Source organism: Mytilus trossulus, chromosome 1 (genome assembly GCF_036588685.1).
Source record: "Mytilus trossulus isolate FHL-02 chromosome 1, PNRI_Mtr1.1.1.hap1, whole genome shotgun sequence".
Classification (NCBI taxonomy): Eukaryota; Metazoa; Mollusca; class Bivalvia; order Mytilida; family Mytilidae; genus Mytilus; species Mytilus trossulus.
The window spans coordinates 103,880,700-103,895,272 of NC_086373.1; the positions used below are offsets into that span (position 1 = coordinate 103,880,700).

Here is a 14,573-nt window from a genome sequence, read left to right on the forward strand (position 1 = left end):
ATTATGGTCCAACATCCAAAATCTAAATACATGGTTAGATTCAACATATCATAGAACTCCGAGAATTCAATTTTTGATGAAATCAAATTATGTTCAATTTTAGACCCTTTAGACCTCAATGTGGACCAATTTGAAAACAGGGCCCAAATATTAAAAATCTAAATAAATGGTTAGATTTAGCATATTGAAGAACCCCATATATTCAATTTTTGTTGAAATCAAACAAAGTTTAATTTTGGACCCCGATTTGGACCAACTTGAAAACTGGGCCCATAATCAAAAATCTAAGTTTATGTTTAGATTCAGCATATCAAAGAACCCCAAGAATTCAATGTTACATGAACATGTACTGTCATTTGCTGTAACATGGACACGTCCTGTCATTTGCTGTAACATGAACATATCCTGTCGTTTGCTGTAACATGGACATGTCCTGTCGTTTGCTGTAACATGGACATGTCCTGTTGTTTGCTGTTACATGGACATGTCCTGTCGTTTGCTGTAACATGGACATGTCCTGTCATTTGCTGTAACATGGACATGTCCTGTCGTTTGCTGTAACATTGACACGTCCTGTCTTTTGCTGTTACATGGACATGTCCTGTTGTTTGCTGTAACATGGACATGTCCTGTCATTTGCTGTAACATGGACATGTCCTGTCATTTGCTGTAACATTGACATATCCTGTCATTTGCTGTAACATGGACATGTCCTGTCGTTTGCTGTTACATGAACATGTCCTGTCGTTTCCTGTAACATAAACATGGCCTGTCATTTGCTGTTACATGAACATGTCCTGTCGTTTCTGTAACATGAACATGTCCTGTCGTTTGCTGTTACATGAACATGTCCTGTCGTTTCCTGTAACATGAACATGTTCTGTCAATTGCTGTAACATGGACATATCCTGTCATTTGCTGTATCATGGACATGTCCTGTCGTTTGCTGTAACATGGACATGTCCTGTGGTTTGCTGTAACATGGACATGTCCTGTGGTTTGCTGTAACATGGACATGTCCTGTCTGTTGCTGTAACATGAACATGTCCTGTCATTTGCTGTAACATGAACATGTCCTGTCATTTGCTGTAACATGGACATGTCCTGTTGTTTGTTGTAACATGAACATGTTCTGTCATTTGCTGTAACATGGACATGTCCTGTCATTTGCTGTAACATGGACATGTCCTGTCATTTGCTGTAACATGGACATGTCCTGTCTGTTGCTGTAACATGGACGTGTCCTGTCTGTTGCTGTAACATGAACATGTCCTGTCATTTGCTGTAACATGGACATGTCCTGTCATTTGCTGTAACATGAATATGTCCTGTCGTTTGCTGTAACATGGATATGTCCTGTCGTTTGCTGTAACATGGACATGTCCTGTCGTTTGCTGTAACATGAACATGTTCTGTCATTTGCTGTAACATGGACATGTCCTGTCATTTGCTGTAACATGGACATGTCCTGTTGTTTGCTGTAACATGGACATGTCCTGTCTGTTGCTGTAACATGGACATATTTTGTCTTTTTCTGTAACATGGACATGTCCTGTCTTTTGCTGTAACATGGACATGTCCTGTCTTTTGCTGTAACATGGACATGTCCTGTCTTTTGCTGTAACATGGACATGTCCTGTCATTTGCTGTAACATGGACATGTCCTGTCTGAATGTGGTCTAAGAACTTAAACTTAAAAACTTTAAAATTTTAAATTGGACATTTACCTATTATGGTCCAACATCCAAAATCTAAATACATGGTTAGATTCAACATATCATAGAACTCCGAGAATTCAATTTTTGATGAAATCAAATTATGTTCAATTTTAGACCCTTTAGACCTCAATGTGGACCAATTTGAAAACAGGGCCCAAATATTAAAAATCTAAATAAATGGTTAGATTCAGCATATTGAAGAACCCCATATATTCAATTTTTGTTGAAATCAAACAAAGTTTAATTTTGGACCCCGATTTGGACCAACTTGAAAACTGGGCCCATAATCAAAAATCTAAGTTTATGTTTAGATTCAGCATATCAAAGAACCCCAAGAATTCAATGTTACATGAACATGTACTGTCATTTGCTGTAACATGGACACGTCCTGTCATTTGCTGTAACATGAACATATCCTGTCGTTTGCTGTAACATGGACATGTCCTGTCGTTTGCTGTAACATGGACATGTCCTGTTGTTTGCTGTTACATGGACATGTCCTGTCGTTTGCTGTAACATGGACATGTCCTGTCATTTGCTGTAACATGGACATGTCCTGTCGTTTGCTGTAACATTGACACGTCCTGTCTTTTGCTGTTACATGGACATGTCCTGTTGTTTGCTGTAACATGGACATGTCCTGTCATTTGCTGTAACATGGACATGTCCTGTCATTTGCTGTAACATTGACATATCCTGTCATTTGCTGTAACATGGACATGTCCTGTCGTTTGCTGTTACATGAACATGTCCTGTCGTTTCCTGTAACATAAACATGGCCTGTCATTTGCTGTTACATGAACATGTCCTGTCGTTTCTGTAACATGAACATGTCCTGTCGTTTGCTGTTACATGAACATGTCCTGTCGTTTCCTGTAACATGAACATGTTCTGTCAATTGCTGTAACATGGACATATCCTGTCATTTGCTGTAACATGGACATGTCCTGTCGTTTGCTGTAACATGGACATGTCCTGTGGTTTGCTGTAACATGGACATGTCCTGTGGTTTGCTGTAACATGGACATGTCCTGTCTGTTGCTGTAACATGAACATGTCCTGTCATTTGCTGTAACATGAACATGTCCTGTCATTTGCTGTAACATGGACATGTCCTGTTGTTTGTTGTAACATGAACATGTTCTGTCATTTGCTGTAACATGGACATGTCCTGTCATTTGCTGTAACATGGACATGTCCTGTCATTTGCTGTAACATGGACATGTCCTGTCTGTTGCTGTAACATGGACGTGTCCTGTCTGTTGCTGTAACATGAACATGTCCTGTCATTTGCTGTAACATGGACATGTCCTGTCATTTGCTGTAACATGAATATGTCCTGTCGTTTGCTGTAACATGGATATGTCCTGTCGTTTGCTGTAACATGGACATGTCCTGTCGTTTGCTGTAACATGAACATGTTCTGTCATTTGCTGTAACATGGACATGTCCTGTCATTTGCTGTAACATGGACATGTCCTGTTGTTTGCTGTAACATGGACATGTCCTGTCTGTTGCTGTAACATGGACATATTTTGTCTTTTTCTGTAACATGGACATGTCCTGTCTTTTGCTGTAACATGGACATGTCCTGTCTTTTGCTGTAACATGGACATGTCCTGTCTTTTGCTGTAACATGGACATGTCCTGTCATTTGCTGTAACATGGACATGTCCTGTCTGTTGCTGTAACATGGACATGTCCTGTCGTTTGCTGTAACATGGACATGTCCTGTCGTTTGCTGTTACATGAACATGTCCTGTCGTTTGCTGTAACATGAACATGTCCTGTCTGTTGCTGTAACATGGACATATCCTGTCTTTTGCTGTAACATGGACATGTCCTGTCTTTTGCTGTAACATGGACATGTCCTGTCATTTGCTGTAACATGGACATGTCCTATCTGTTGCTGTAACATGGACATGTTCTGTCGTTTGCTGTAACATGGACATGTCCTGTCTGTTGCTGTAACATGGACATGTCCTGTCATTTGCTGTCACATTGACACGTCCTGTCTTTTGCTGTAATATGGACATGTCCTGTCTGTTGCTGTAACATGGACACGTCATGTCGTTTGCTGTAACATGGACATGTCCTGTCATTTGCTGTAACATGAACATGTCCTGTCATTTGCTGTAACATGAACATGTCCTGTCATTTGCTGTAACATGGACATGTCCTGTCTGTTGCTGTAACATGGACATGTCCTGTCTGTTGCTGTAACATGGACATGTCCTGTCGTTTGCTGTAACAAGGACATGTCCTGTCGTTTGCTGTAACATGGACATGTCCTGTTGTTTGCTGTAACATGGACATGTCCTGTCATTTGCTGTAACATGGACATGTCCTATCTGTTGCTGTAACATGGACATGTCCTGTCGTTTGCTGTAACATGGACATGTCCTGTCTTTTGCTGTAACATGAACATGTCCTGTCGTTTGCTGTTACATGAACATGTCCTGTCATTTGCTGTAACATGGACATGTCCTGTCGTTTGCTGTAACATGGACATGTCCTGTCATTTGCTGTAACATGAACATATCCTGTCGTTTGCTGTAACATGGATATGTCCTGTCATTTGCTGTAACATGGACATGTCCTGTCGTTTGCTGTAACATTGACACGTCCTGTCTTTTGCTGTAACATGGACATGTCCTGTCTGTTGCTGTATTATGGACACGTCCTGTCTTTTGCTGTAACATGGACATGTCTTGTCTTTTGCTGTAACATGAACATGTCCTGTTGTATGCTGTAACATGTGTAAGAAGACATGTCCTGTCGTTTGCTCTGCCAGGGGATACAGTTAACTTTCATTATTTGTTTTCATTTTTTTTGTGTTCTTCCTGTTGCAACAGTCAAACAAAAATACTCAAAAATTATTACTTTCCTTATGCTGTTAAATTTCAAAGCAATATGTACATGAACTATACATACTTCTTCAGATGATGCTGTGTTTATCACCAAAACTAAATTAGCTGGATCACTGTATAATACTTTTAAAAAGTTCTGCAGTATTCTGTCTACACCTAAACCTCTAAAAAAAAGATGAAAAATTTAAGTCTTTCATTTTTTTAATCATATTTAATCTATATTCAAACCTTTTATTCTGCGCAAGAAATAAAATGTCATGCACATGAAATTGTAAATTTTTATTTCTAATTGTTTCTTACAGAATTACTCGTTATGAGAGGTGATCTATTATTCATAAGTACAACATCTACATGTATCAATGTGTAAAGTCATGAGAGTAGAGTACAGTATATGTATATATTATATATATGTACGTCTGAACCAGTGACATCTCTACAACAGATTTATATATAAAGTCAGTTTCAGTCTATGTCCACTGGTATGTGTGTATAATAAGATAAGCTAAAGGTGAAAAAATAAGTGTCAAAGTGATTGGCAAAGGTGTGTGTCTCCAAATAAACAAAACAAGTTATTGTGGTATTTAATTTAATCCTTTCAGATGGGTCTCATTGGGGTCTAAGCGTGATGCAGGATTGCCAATCTTTTGAAAGCGTGACATGTGAAAGTCAAATAATTGTGTAGTGAAAACAGAAATGAGATCAAGCGGGACCCAGGAAATGACAAAAAATGAGATTGCATAGTGTAAGCAGGATACGCAAAATCTAACAAAACAGTAAGCTGGATCCAGGATTGGCACCCCCCAATGAGACCCCCTTTCAGAACAAGACTGCCACCCTTATTGTTCATGTTGTAGAACTATGTAAATATAAAAAAAACAGTGCTGAAATGACTTTTATAACATAGCCGAAACGACCAAGGACGAACTGACTCGATGCCTATGGCCGAAGCGATCAAAGAGAACCGGCTATTTGCCTATGACCGAAACACAAATATTATACTTAAACTGGATTTTTCCAGCTTAATCTATACTTCATTGTAAGCCAAATTGTTATAATTATCTAATCATACAGTCAAACAAACTGTAAGTAATATATAATAGTCCGTCTATGCGTACTTTGCTGTAATCAGAAGCCCATCTTCATGAAAAGAGTCCAAAAAGATCTGGTTTTCATATTCCAGGGTCTTCATGAAGACATTCACAATTTACTGACCCACTTATATAAGTTGTGTGGTTTTTGTCTTGATTAAGTTCATCTTTATCGGTTCTAAAAAGGAGAGAACATAGCTAAACATTTATTTCACAACAAAATCCATACTGAAGATCATGGGCGCAGCCATTTTGAAAACAAAAACAAAAAGATAACTTATTTTAAAAATATATAAAATGTTACCATCAATAATTATAATATGAATCCAATTTTCGCTAAATAAAAGATAGCCAAAGTAAAAAATTCTCATTTTTGCAATGTTAATGAAGTAATATATAAATTATACCACTAATTGTTATCATTTAGTTCAAATATGTGTAAAGTCTTATTTGCGTTTGAATTTATATCAAATTTATCACTCCATCCAAGCTTTTAAATGATCTACTAATAACACACACAAGAAAAAAGAACAGTTGGCGTTATTTTTGAGAAATGTAAATTCTTAAAATTTAATGAAATTATATCTTAACTTACAAGTTAATTAAGCTTAAAAACATACCACGAGTACAGCAAAATGATTTAAACCGACACCAACGCTTAATATTAATCAATAAAATGTAAACATGTGAAAAGAGATAGTCATCCATGACCATGTCTGCATTATGTCAATATGTGCTACCAAATTTTTAAATTTGTCTCTATTTACTGAAATCACCTAAAAAAATCTTGAATGATATGTTTTGTAAATTGTCATTCATTTCAAACTGACATATTTAAGATATTTGTTCTTGATTTGTCAAGCACTTACAAAAAAAAAAATGAGTAAAAAATTGCCTTGTAGTGTATATATTTGCAGGAGCATAGGTATATTGAATGGATTTGACACTGTCTACTTGTTGCTGATTTTATTGTTGAGTCATAGTTAATAAAGATACGCTTCAGACACATGACAGAAACAGACAGGAGTTAAAAACGAATCCGGATCCGTTCGCGCCCATTCTTGTTCGCACCCACTCATGTTCACCCCCTTTCACTTTTGCACTCTACATGTTCGCACCCAAAGTCCGTTCGCACCCTACATGTTCGCGCCCAATTTTAATTGGTTTTGGGTTTAATAACTTTGTAATCATGCAAGTTTTGGCTTAAAGTAGTATTCTTATTTAAGTAAAATTGTTTTCGTTGTCTCAAAATAAAGTGAGACAGCATTTTTTATTGAGTTGAATAAATCTTAATTATGTTTTGGATTGTGTATTGTTAAAAAAAAAATCCTTTCTAAATAAAGTGTAATTCTGTCAACGATTTATTTTGTGTTGAATAACTCTTAATCATGTTTTGGTTAGTGTATTGCTATAACTTTGTTTCATTGACTTGTTTCAAAATGGAGTGAGATTCTAACTACGTTTTTTTTTAAATTTTTAATGTTGAATAACTTTTATCATGTTTGATCATGTTTTGGTTATAATAGTGTATTGCTGTATTTTATTGTTTCATTGTTTCAGATCAAAGGGACCAAGCTGTTAAAACAATTATCTTTTGTGTTTTTCATTTAAAATTTTCAATCTTTTACTCATATTAAGCTATAAATACATTCAGTATTTACACCAAAGCAATTAAAAACAACAATCATGATTTTCCAATTATTCAACTGAAATTTGAATTAAAATTGGGTGCGAACGTGTAGAGTGCGAACGGACCTTGGGTGCGAACGTGCGAGGTGCAAACGTGTAGGGTGCGACAGTATATTGGGCGCGAACGGACCTGATACCGTTAAAAACCTACTCACTATTAATATTATCCTTATAATTTCCGATAATATAAATAAAAATGTCATTCAAACTATAAAGTTTTGAAGTGATGCCATTGTATAGAATATGTAATCTGTCACTTCAAATCTGTTATAATAGCATTCGATTTATCACAGACAATGACAGAAGGGTTCAGAATGCAAACAGGGCAGGGTTTCTGCTGGCGGTCGCCATTTTCGCAATTTGCGAAAAAATAATAATTTTGGCGATAAAAAATCGTCATTTGCGAAAGAATTTGGCGAAAAAATATATATATATATTAGGTCCGAGTACACAGTTATCGTCCTTTGATTTTCGTTGTTCACGAATATAGTCCTTAATGTGGACAGTGTGTTACTTGCCAATTTTTGTTATACCCCTTCCAAATTTAATTCTCCATGTTTTATACCTCATATAGCAAGTTGGGGGGTGAAATGACATTGTAAAAAAAATTGGGTCATAAATATTTAGGTAAAGTAGTGATTAGGTCCAGCTGAAAAAGGTAAAAAATTAGCACTTCGGAAGCTGTCAAAAGATTTCCAGTCCCCCTTAACACAAAATTGTCTATATTTTGAGTTAGAGCTGATGAAGTTTTCTATAATTTTGATATAATTTGTCCCAAAAGTAGTACAACACACTGTAAAAATGTTATTGAGAAAGCGCAGGTGGGATTTTTTTTATTTACATTTATTGTCTAAAAGAAATGCACTACGAAATAACTGTGTACTCGGACCATATAACGATTTATTTTCCTCCATCTTGTTTATTTACTTTTTTTGAGTTTCTTGGACTTTATCAGGCAACACTCGAAATTCACCTTGACCTCATTAAGATTTAGACAGAAAATCAATAATCAGCTATGATTGTATTTTTAAGTTATCGACAACAAAGGACTTATTAATAAAGGTGTTGATTGAATTATTTGACAAAATGATAAGGTTAAATGTCTCCACTAAATGTCACATACAGAATATATTTACCACTTTGCGACGCACGTGTTTGAAGCAAACTTTTGATGTTTACTCTCCTTTCAAAGATAGTTTAGAAAAGAAAGATTCTGTTGTGACGAAAAATGTTCAAAAGCAAGAAAAATCTCTGATTTAAAACTTAATATCCTTTGACTTTAGTATAGGTAATTGATTAGGGAGACTACTTTGAAGTCGTTTGAGTGACACACGTGTTTCAAGCATAGATTTTACATCTCAACCTTTTCAGTTACGATGGTCTAGAAAAGAAGAAATCTCACAAAAAAGTTTGGGAACAACCCCTTGAATGAGAGTAACCCTTCAATGTTATGACTACACATGAAATGAGGGCTCAATTTCATGTGTTTTGTTGTAAAAACCACTTCTTAGTATAAAAGGGCACATCAGTATTTTTCTTTCACTATGAACTATACTGGTATTATATGACCTAAACATGTCCATTAATTTTGTTATATTCCAGGACTTATATCTTCTTTATTATTAAAGTATAGTGGGTCCCTCATTAGGAAAGTTATTTAAAATACAATAAATATTTTTCCCTTTTAAGTAAAAAAAAATTTTGTTGTTTTAAAGAAAATGTTAAGTGTTTATTCATTAAAATGTAGACTCTAAAATAATTTTTAGAGAATAGTCATAGACACAATGGGGCAAAATCATCTTATTAAGGGAAGCGGGGAGGCGGGGTAGAAAAAAATTTTTAAGCGAAAAATATATTTATGTTACTTGGCGAAAAAAAAAATAAAGTGGCGAAAAATATATTGTTTTGGCGAAAGAGGTGGCGAAAAAATAATTGACCAAGGGGAAACCCTGAAACAGGGTGATAAAAAAAGATAACTGCATTTCCAAATTCACACACCATTAATATGATTATAAATTAAAACACTTAATATGAAATAAATCACACTTATCTTGGTCATTTTATATAAAATATATCTACTTTATGATAAAACTTGTATTTTTTTAGGACTATAATTGATTGGTTGATTTATTGAACAGTTCTGATAGTTTGTAAGTCAAACTCTACCAAAAACATGTCTCTTAAAGTCAGCTGAGATTTTATCAATTTTATACTGAAAAGACAATCAGATTCATTTCCTGTTAGATATATTGTTTCCAGATATTTGTAATTGTAACTATATTGTCATAGATACTTATTTACTGTCGGTATTACAATGATTATGAAATAACAAAGATCAAACTTAATTATATTTAAATTAACACTATGATGAAACAAAATATGAAAAAAGAGATATTCTCTATACTCATACATGTATGTCATGTATGTTCTGATATCAAAATTCCTAAATGGAAAAGGAAAAATTAAAACAGTCGAAATACATGTACTGCATGTGTTTTATTTACAATATTGAATAGCACATTTTTTGAGAATTTTACCAATTTGCATGCATGGTGAAATGGATAAATTTAATCTCTGTTTTTTTATGTGAATGAGACAGCAACTCAAATGACAAAATTTTATTGGCCATCTTAAAGTCGTACATAAAAAAAATTGTCTGAAAGCTGAACCAGCAATCAAATTATTTGTTTTTTGGCTTTTTTTTATGATCATCAGTTGCTGATTTCTTTTATGACCAAATTATCTTTCTTTGGTGCAGAATTATCATTTGACGAATCCAAAATGGCCTTATACAGAGGTGTCTAGAATTTGTCTCACCCTAAATATTATTACCAGATGACATGTAGGTGAAAATCTTTGAAATGAATAAAAGGAGATGTGGTAAACATCAAGGAGAAAGCAAGCCAACCTTGAAAGACAAATAGTGATCTTTAAAAAAAACCAACGTTTTATGTGCACTTTTTTTTCCTGCAGAAAACAAAATGGGAAGAAGAAAGAAAGCAAGAAAGGCACCTCCAAAGAAGAAGAATGTAGAACCACTTGACTCCCAATTCAATTGCCCATTCTGTAATCACGAAAAATCATGCGAAGTTAAAATGTAAGTCACATGTGTGTAAAGAACTATTAGAGAACTAGTTATTAATATGAATATTAACTTGTAACTGCTGTAAACCAACTTATTTCCATGGATACTTTATTTCACGTTTAGACCATTCTAGCCCATTTTAGGGCGATTTTAGTTCACAATTTTCAAATGTACTTGATGTATTTTGACAATGAAAGATCAAGTTTTGAAATTTTATCAGGATGATTTATTTTTCTTTTCAATGCGAAAGTGGCTTTTAAAAATAAATCACTTGAGAAAATTACTTGGTTAACAATATTCATTGTAACTGCTGAATACTTTGAAAATGTAGTCCAGGATTTATTTTTTTATTACATTTTGAACTACATATATTTTTCAATAATTTCATTTTAAATTCTCTTCTACAAAATTGAAGAAAAAATATTTGAGTGCCATTGTGATTGATGTTCATAAGTGCAGTGCAGTCATGTCTTTATCTAATCACATTTTGCAATATTTAATTAAAAAAAAAGGTAACAACTACTTTCTATTCTTGTAAAAATTATTTAATTCAAAAACGTTTAAAAAAGATTAACAAAATCTGTGTACTTTCTAAAATCAAGATATCAAGAGAATTTGCATCTATACTGAGAATTTCTCTTATTTGCAGCAAAGATTTTATATATAATTTATCTTTTTCAGGGATAGAGAACGAAACACTGGAATGATAACATGTACTGTATGTCTAGAGGCATTTCAAACAACAATTAATTGTATCCTTTAATTCAAATTAAGAAACAACCATGATCTGCTCTGTTTAGTATTTGTATAGTCTTGTGCTAAGAAGGACTTTATTTCACCTGCTTGGATCTCATTTATACTTTTAAAAATATTATAAAGCACAGACCTTTTTATTTTCTATAGCGAAACTACAAAATGTTATACAATGAACCTGACGAAGAAAGAAGTGCACTCTAAATTTATGTACAGGCATGTACATGTATGAAGAAATATAAGGTCATTTATATAAATTTTAGCAAAACCTACTTGTACATGATTTCAAAATAATAGACCACTTTCGAGTTCATCCGTCACCGGAAAAATCTCGTCAATTATTCGCGCCTTTATCACCGTCATTTGTGCGTTTAGGGGCGTCATCACTTCCTTTCCAATGTTGAGCCAGTGATTGGAAAACTATAATTCTATATTGTACAAATTTTTCGGCAAATGGAATTCTCAAAATTGACAATCAACACTGCTGTCATTAGGGAATTGTCAGTAAGTACCTACAGAGCAACCATTATTTCTAGTTTATCCTGCACAAAGACGATCACTAAGACGCTTGGTGAACGTAAATAGTGCAGGGATACAGGCGACCCCCTCTATTTGGTAAATGACGTCATAAAGGCGTGCATAAACGACGAGTTTTTGCCGGTGACGGATGAACTCGAAAGTGGTCTATTGTAATACACTTAACCCATCAGTTTTTATAAAAAAAAACTTGGTGTGAGGGATACTATCAATAAAAATATTATTTTTTGTATATGCATTTTCGCACCCATATATATGGGTGTTTTCTTACAATAAAAGACAAAAAACTTTTCATATAACATTGCTTTCTATAGAGAAAAGTGAGCGAAGCAGATGATCTTTGTATAAATGTTGTTCTTTAACAAATTGTCCAGATCTCTCTGAGCCAATAGATGTATATGGTGACTGGATTGATGCTTGTGAATCTGCCAATCAGTGAAGTTTTTATAACTGTCTCTTAGGAATGGATCATTTGACAGAATTGATGATTTTAATGTCAACAACTTTGAACTATTATATTGTTCTTTAAAAGATGGTATTAAAGAGTTATACTGTAAATTGTGTAGCACTTCATTTCAAATCTGAGAGAAAAATATGTGATCTTCAAAAATGTACAGACATGTTTTATTTGTAAAACTTTTAACAATTCCAGATATTGGGACAATGAGTTCTTACTGTTAAAGAAAAGTAAATTATGGAAAAAAAAAATTCAGTTATGGTGTATATATTCTAACTGGGAAGGCTTATATCACTATTCAGTTAAACGAAAAAGTAAGCATGCAGATTAAAGATTTTAATACTTTGATATAGCAAATTTCTAAAAATAAAATATTATTTGAAAAAATAAATTTTCTTATCCAATAGCAAAAGTTTGTAAAAAAATATACTTTTGAATAGTTTTGTAAAATTTATAGCTTTAATCTACAGATTTTAATAAACATCTGCATGCATATTACTTATGATTTTCATAAAAAAAAAATAAGCAAAGGTTGTGTTCAACACAAGGTGAAAATGGATATTTTACAATGCATTTTTCCTGTTTGAAATGACCTTGAATCAATCATTATTGTTTTTATTTTTTTAATACATAAGCATGTATTGTGTATACATTATTTCAAATAAACACTTTTGCTTATACATTGTAGTACAAGTTATTTAAGAATCTTACCTTAATCATTTGGTTTATAGCCTTATCAACTCTAAATAGACCTGTGATATATCTTTGATAGTCTCTTACTTTATTTTCATTTTAAATCCGAAGCGATTTAGAGCTTGACACATAATATTGGCACCTGTCTGTTATTGAAGATGTGGTACGATTGTCAATGAGATAACTCTCTACGAGAGACCAAATGACACAGCAGTCAATAACAATAGCTTACTTTACCACCTTCATTTGTGACATTTTGTTCATGCATTGTTGTCAATATAATGGAAATTGATATGACTGTCATGCAAGTGAGAGGTTAAGCACTATAAAACCAGGTTCAATCCACCATTTTCTACATTTGAAAATGCCTGTACCAAGTCAGGAATATGACAGTTATTGTCCATTCGTTTGATATGTTTTATCATTTGATTTTGCCATTTGATTAGGGACTTCTGTTTTGAATTATCCTTGGAGTTCAGTATTTTTGTGATTTTGCTTTTTTTTCAACAATGAGCAAAACCCATACTGCTTAGTCAGCTATAAAAGGCCTCATATTGACAAATGTAAAACAATTTAGGCAAGAAAACTAACAGCCTAAAATATTTACAAAAATAATAAAACAAAACAAAATATGTAATACAGCAACAAACAACAACCACTGAAGACTATGTTGACCTTTATAACATCTTGGTCTACAGCTTATAAAATATGAACAAGAGTCAGAAATCCTACAAGTCAGAAATTCAAATCTTGATCCTACAAGTATACCTCAAGTCTATATTCAGCTCAATATCTGAAATGCATAGCGGAGAGCTGCAAATATGTTTGAATTCTATAAATGTTAACAAGGTGCCATCTGAACTTGACCTCATTTTCCTGGTTCAGTGGTTAAAGTTTTAAAGTTTTTGTGTTTTGGTCTTTTTTTTCTCCACTTTACTATAATTGGTGTATTGAAATATTTTATGATGTACATGTCAGTTGTGCAGGTTTTATTTGACCTTGTCCTCATTTTCATGGTTCTTTATTCAGTGTTAGGGTTTAAGTTTTGTTTTTTGGTCTGTTTTTCTTTAGTCAACTATATTTAATGTATGGAATGATAAGGTGTAAAGAGTCCAACTGGCAAGTGTCATCTGACCTTAACCTTATTTTCATATCTCAGTGGTTGAAGATATTTTTTGTGTTTAGGTCTTTTTTTCTAATGCTCTATGCAGAAGGGTAACTATATTTGGTGAATGGAAATATTTACGACGTACATTTCAGTCTTGTAGGAAACCTTTATTATCATGGTCAATGTTAAATTTTATTATGGTAAAGTTTGCTTCTTAGATACTATAAGCAATATGACACCTATACACAATGCATAGATTTATTGTAAGGTGTATGTTTGTCTGGCATGGTTTATCTAACCTTGACCTCATTTTCATGGTTTAAGCCATTTCCTTTAAACAAACCCAAGTACATACATTAACTTGTAAAAAGTTTCGAAGTCAATGAACCATAATGAGGAGGTGGGGTTATATATTCTTCATGGGAATGAAACTTATACAACTATATACCAAATATCATTGATCTACTGCTAGTGATTCCCAATAAACCGACCTAATCACAAACTATTTTATATAAACTTAAAAAAGTTTCAAACTCAATAAAAGATGACTGAGGGGGCAGGGCCAAATAATCTCC

General features: G+C 33.7%; 2 protein-coding genes across 2 annotated transcripts in view; one reads left to right on the plus strand and one right to left on the minus strand.

The window, feature by feature from the left end:
- Positions 1-5,926, minus strand: part of LOC134695028 (DNA repair endonuclease XPF-like) — a 28,157-nt gene extending 22,231 nt beyond the window's left edge. Inside the window, exons 1-2 of the mRNA XM_063556168.1 lie at positions 5,704-5,926; positions 4,653-4,752 (exon numbers count right to left, since the gene is read on the minus strand). Of these exons, the coding sequence (XP_063412238.1) occupies positions 4,653-4,752; positions 5,704-5,777 (174 nt within the window). The 5' untranslated portion in view covers positions 5,778-5,926. The remainder of the gene's footprint in view (positions 1-4,652; positions 4,753-5,703) is intronic.
- A 193-nt stretch (positions 5,927-6,119) lies between these two features.
- Positions 6,120-12,877, plus strand: LOC134695034 (transcription elongation factor 1 homolog). Its single transcript, XM_063556182.1, has 4 exons — positions 6,120-6,231; positions 10,339-10,462; positions 11,132-11,202; positions 12,115-12,877. The coding sequence occupies exons 2-4, from the start codon at positions 10,347-10,349 to the stop codon at positions 12,177-12,179; spliced, it is 252 nt and encodes an 83-aa protein (XP_063412252.1). The 5' UTR covers positions 6,120-6,231; positions 10,339-10,346; the 3' UTR covers positions 12,180-12,877.
- The last annotated feature ends 1,696 nt before the right edge of the window (positions 12,878-14,573 follow it).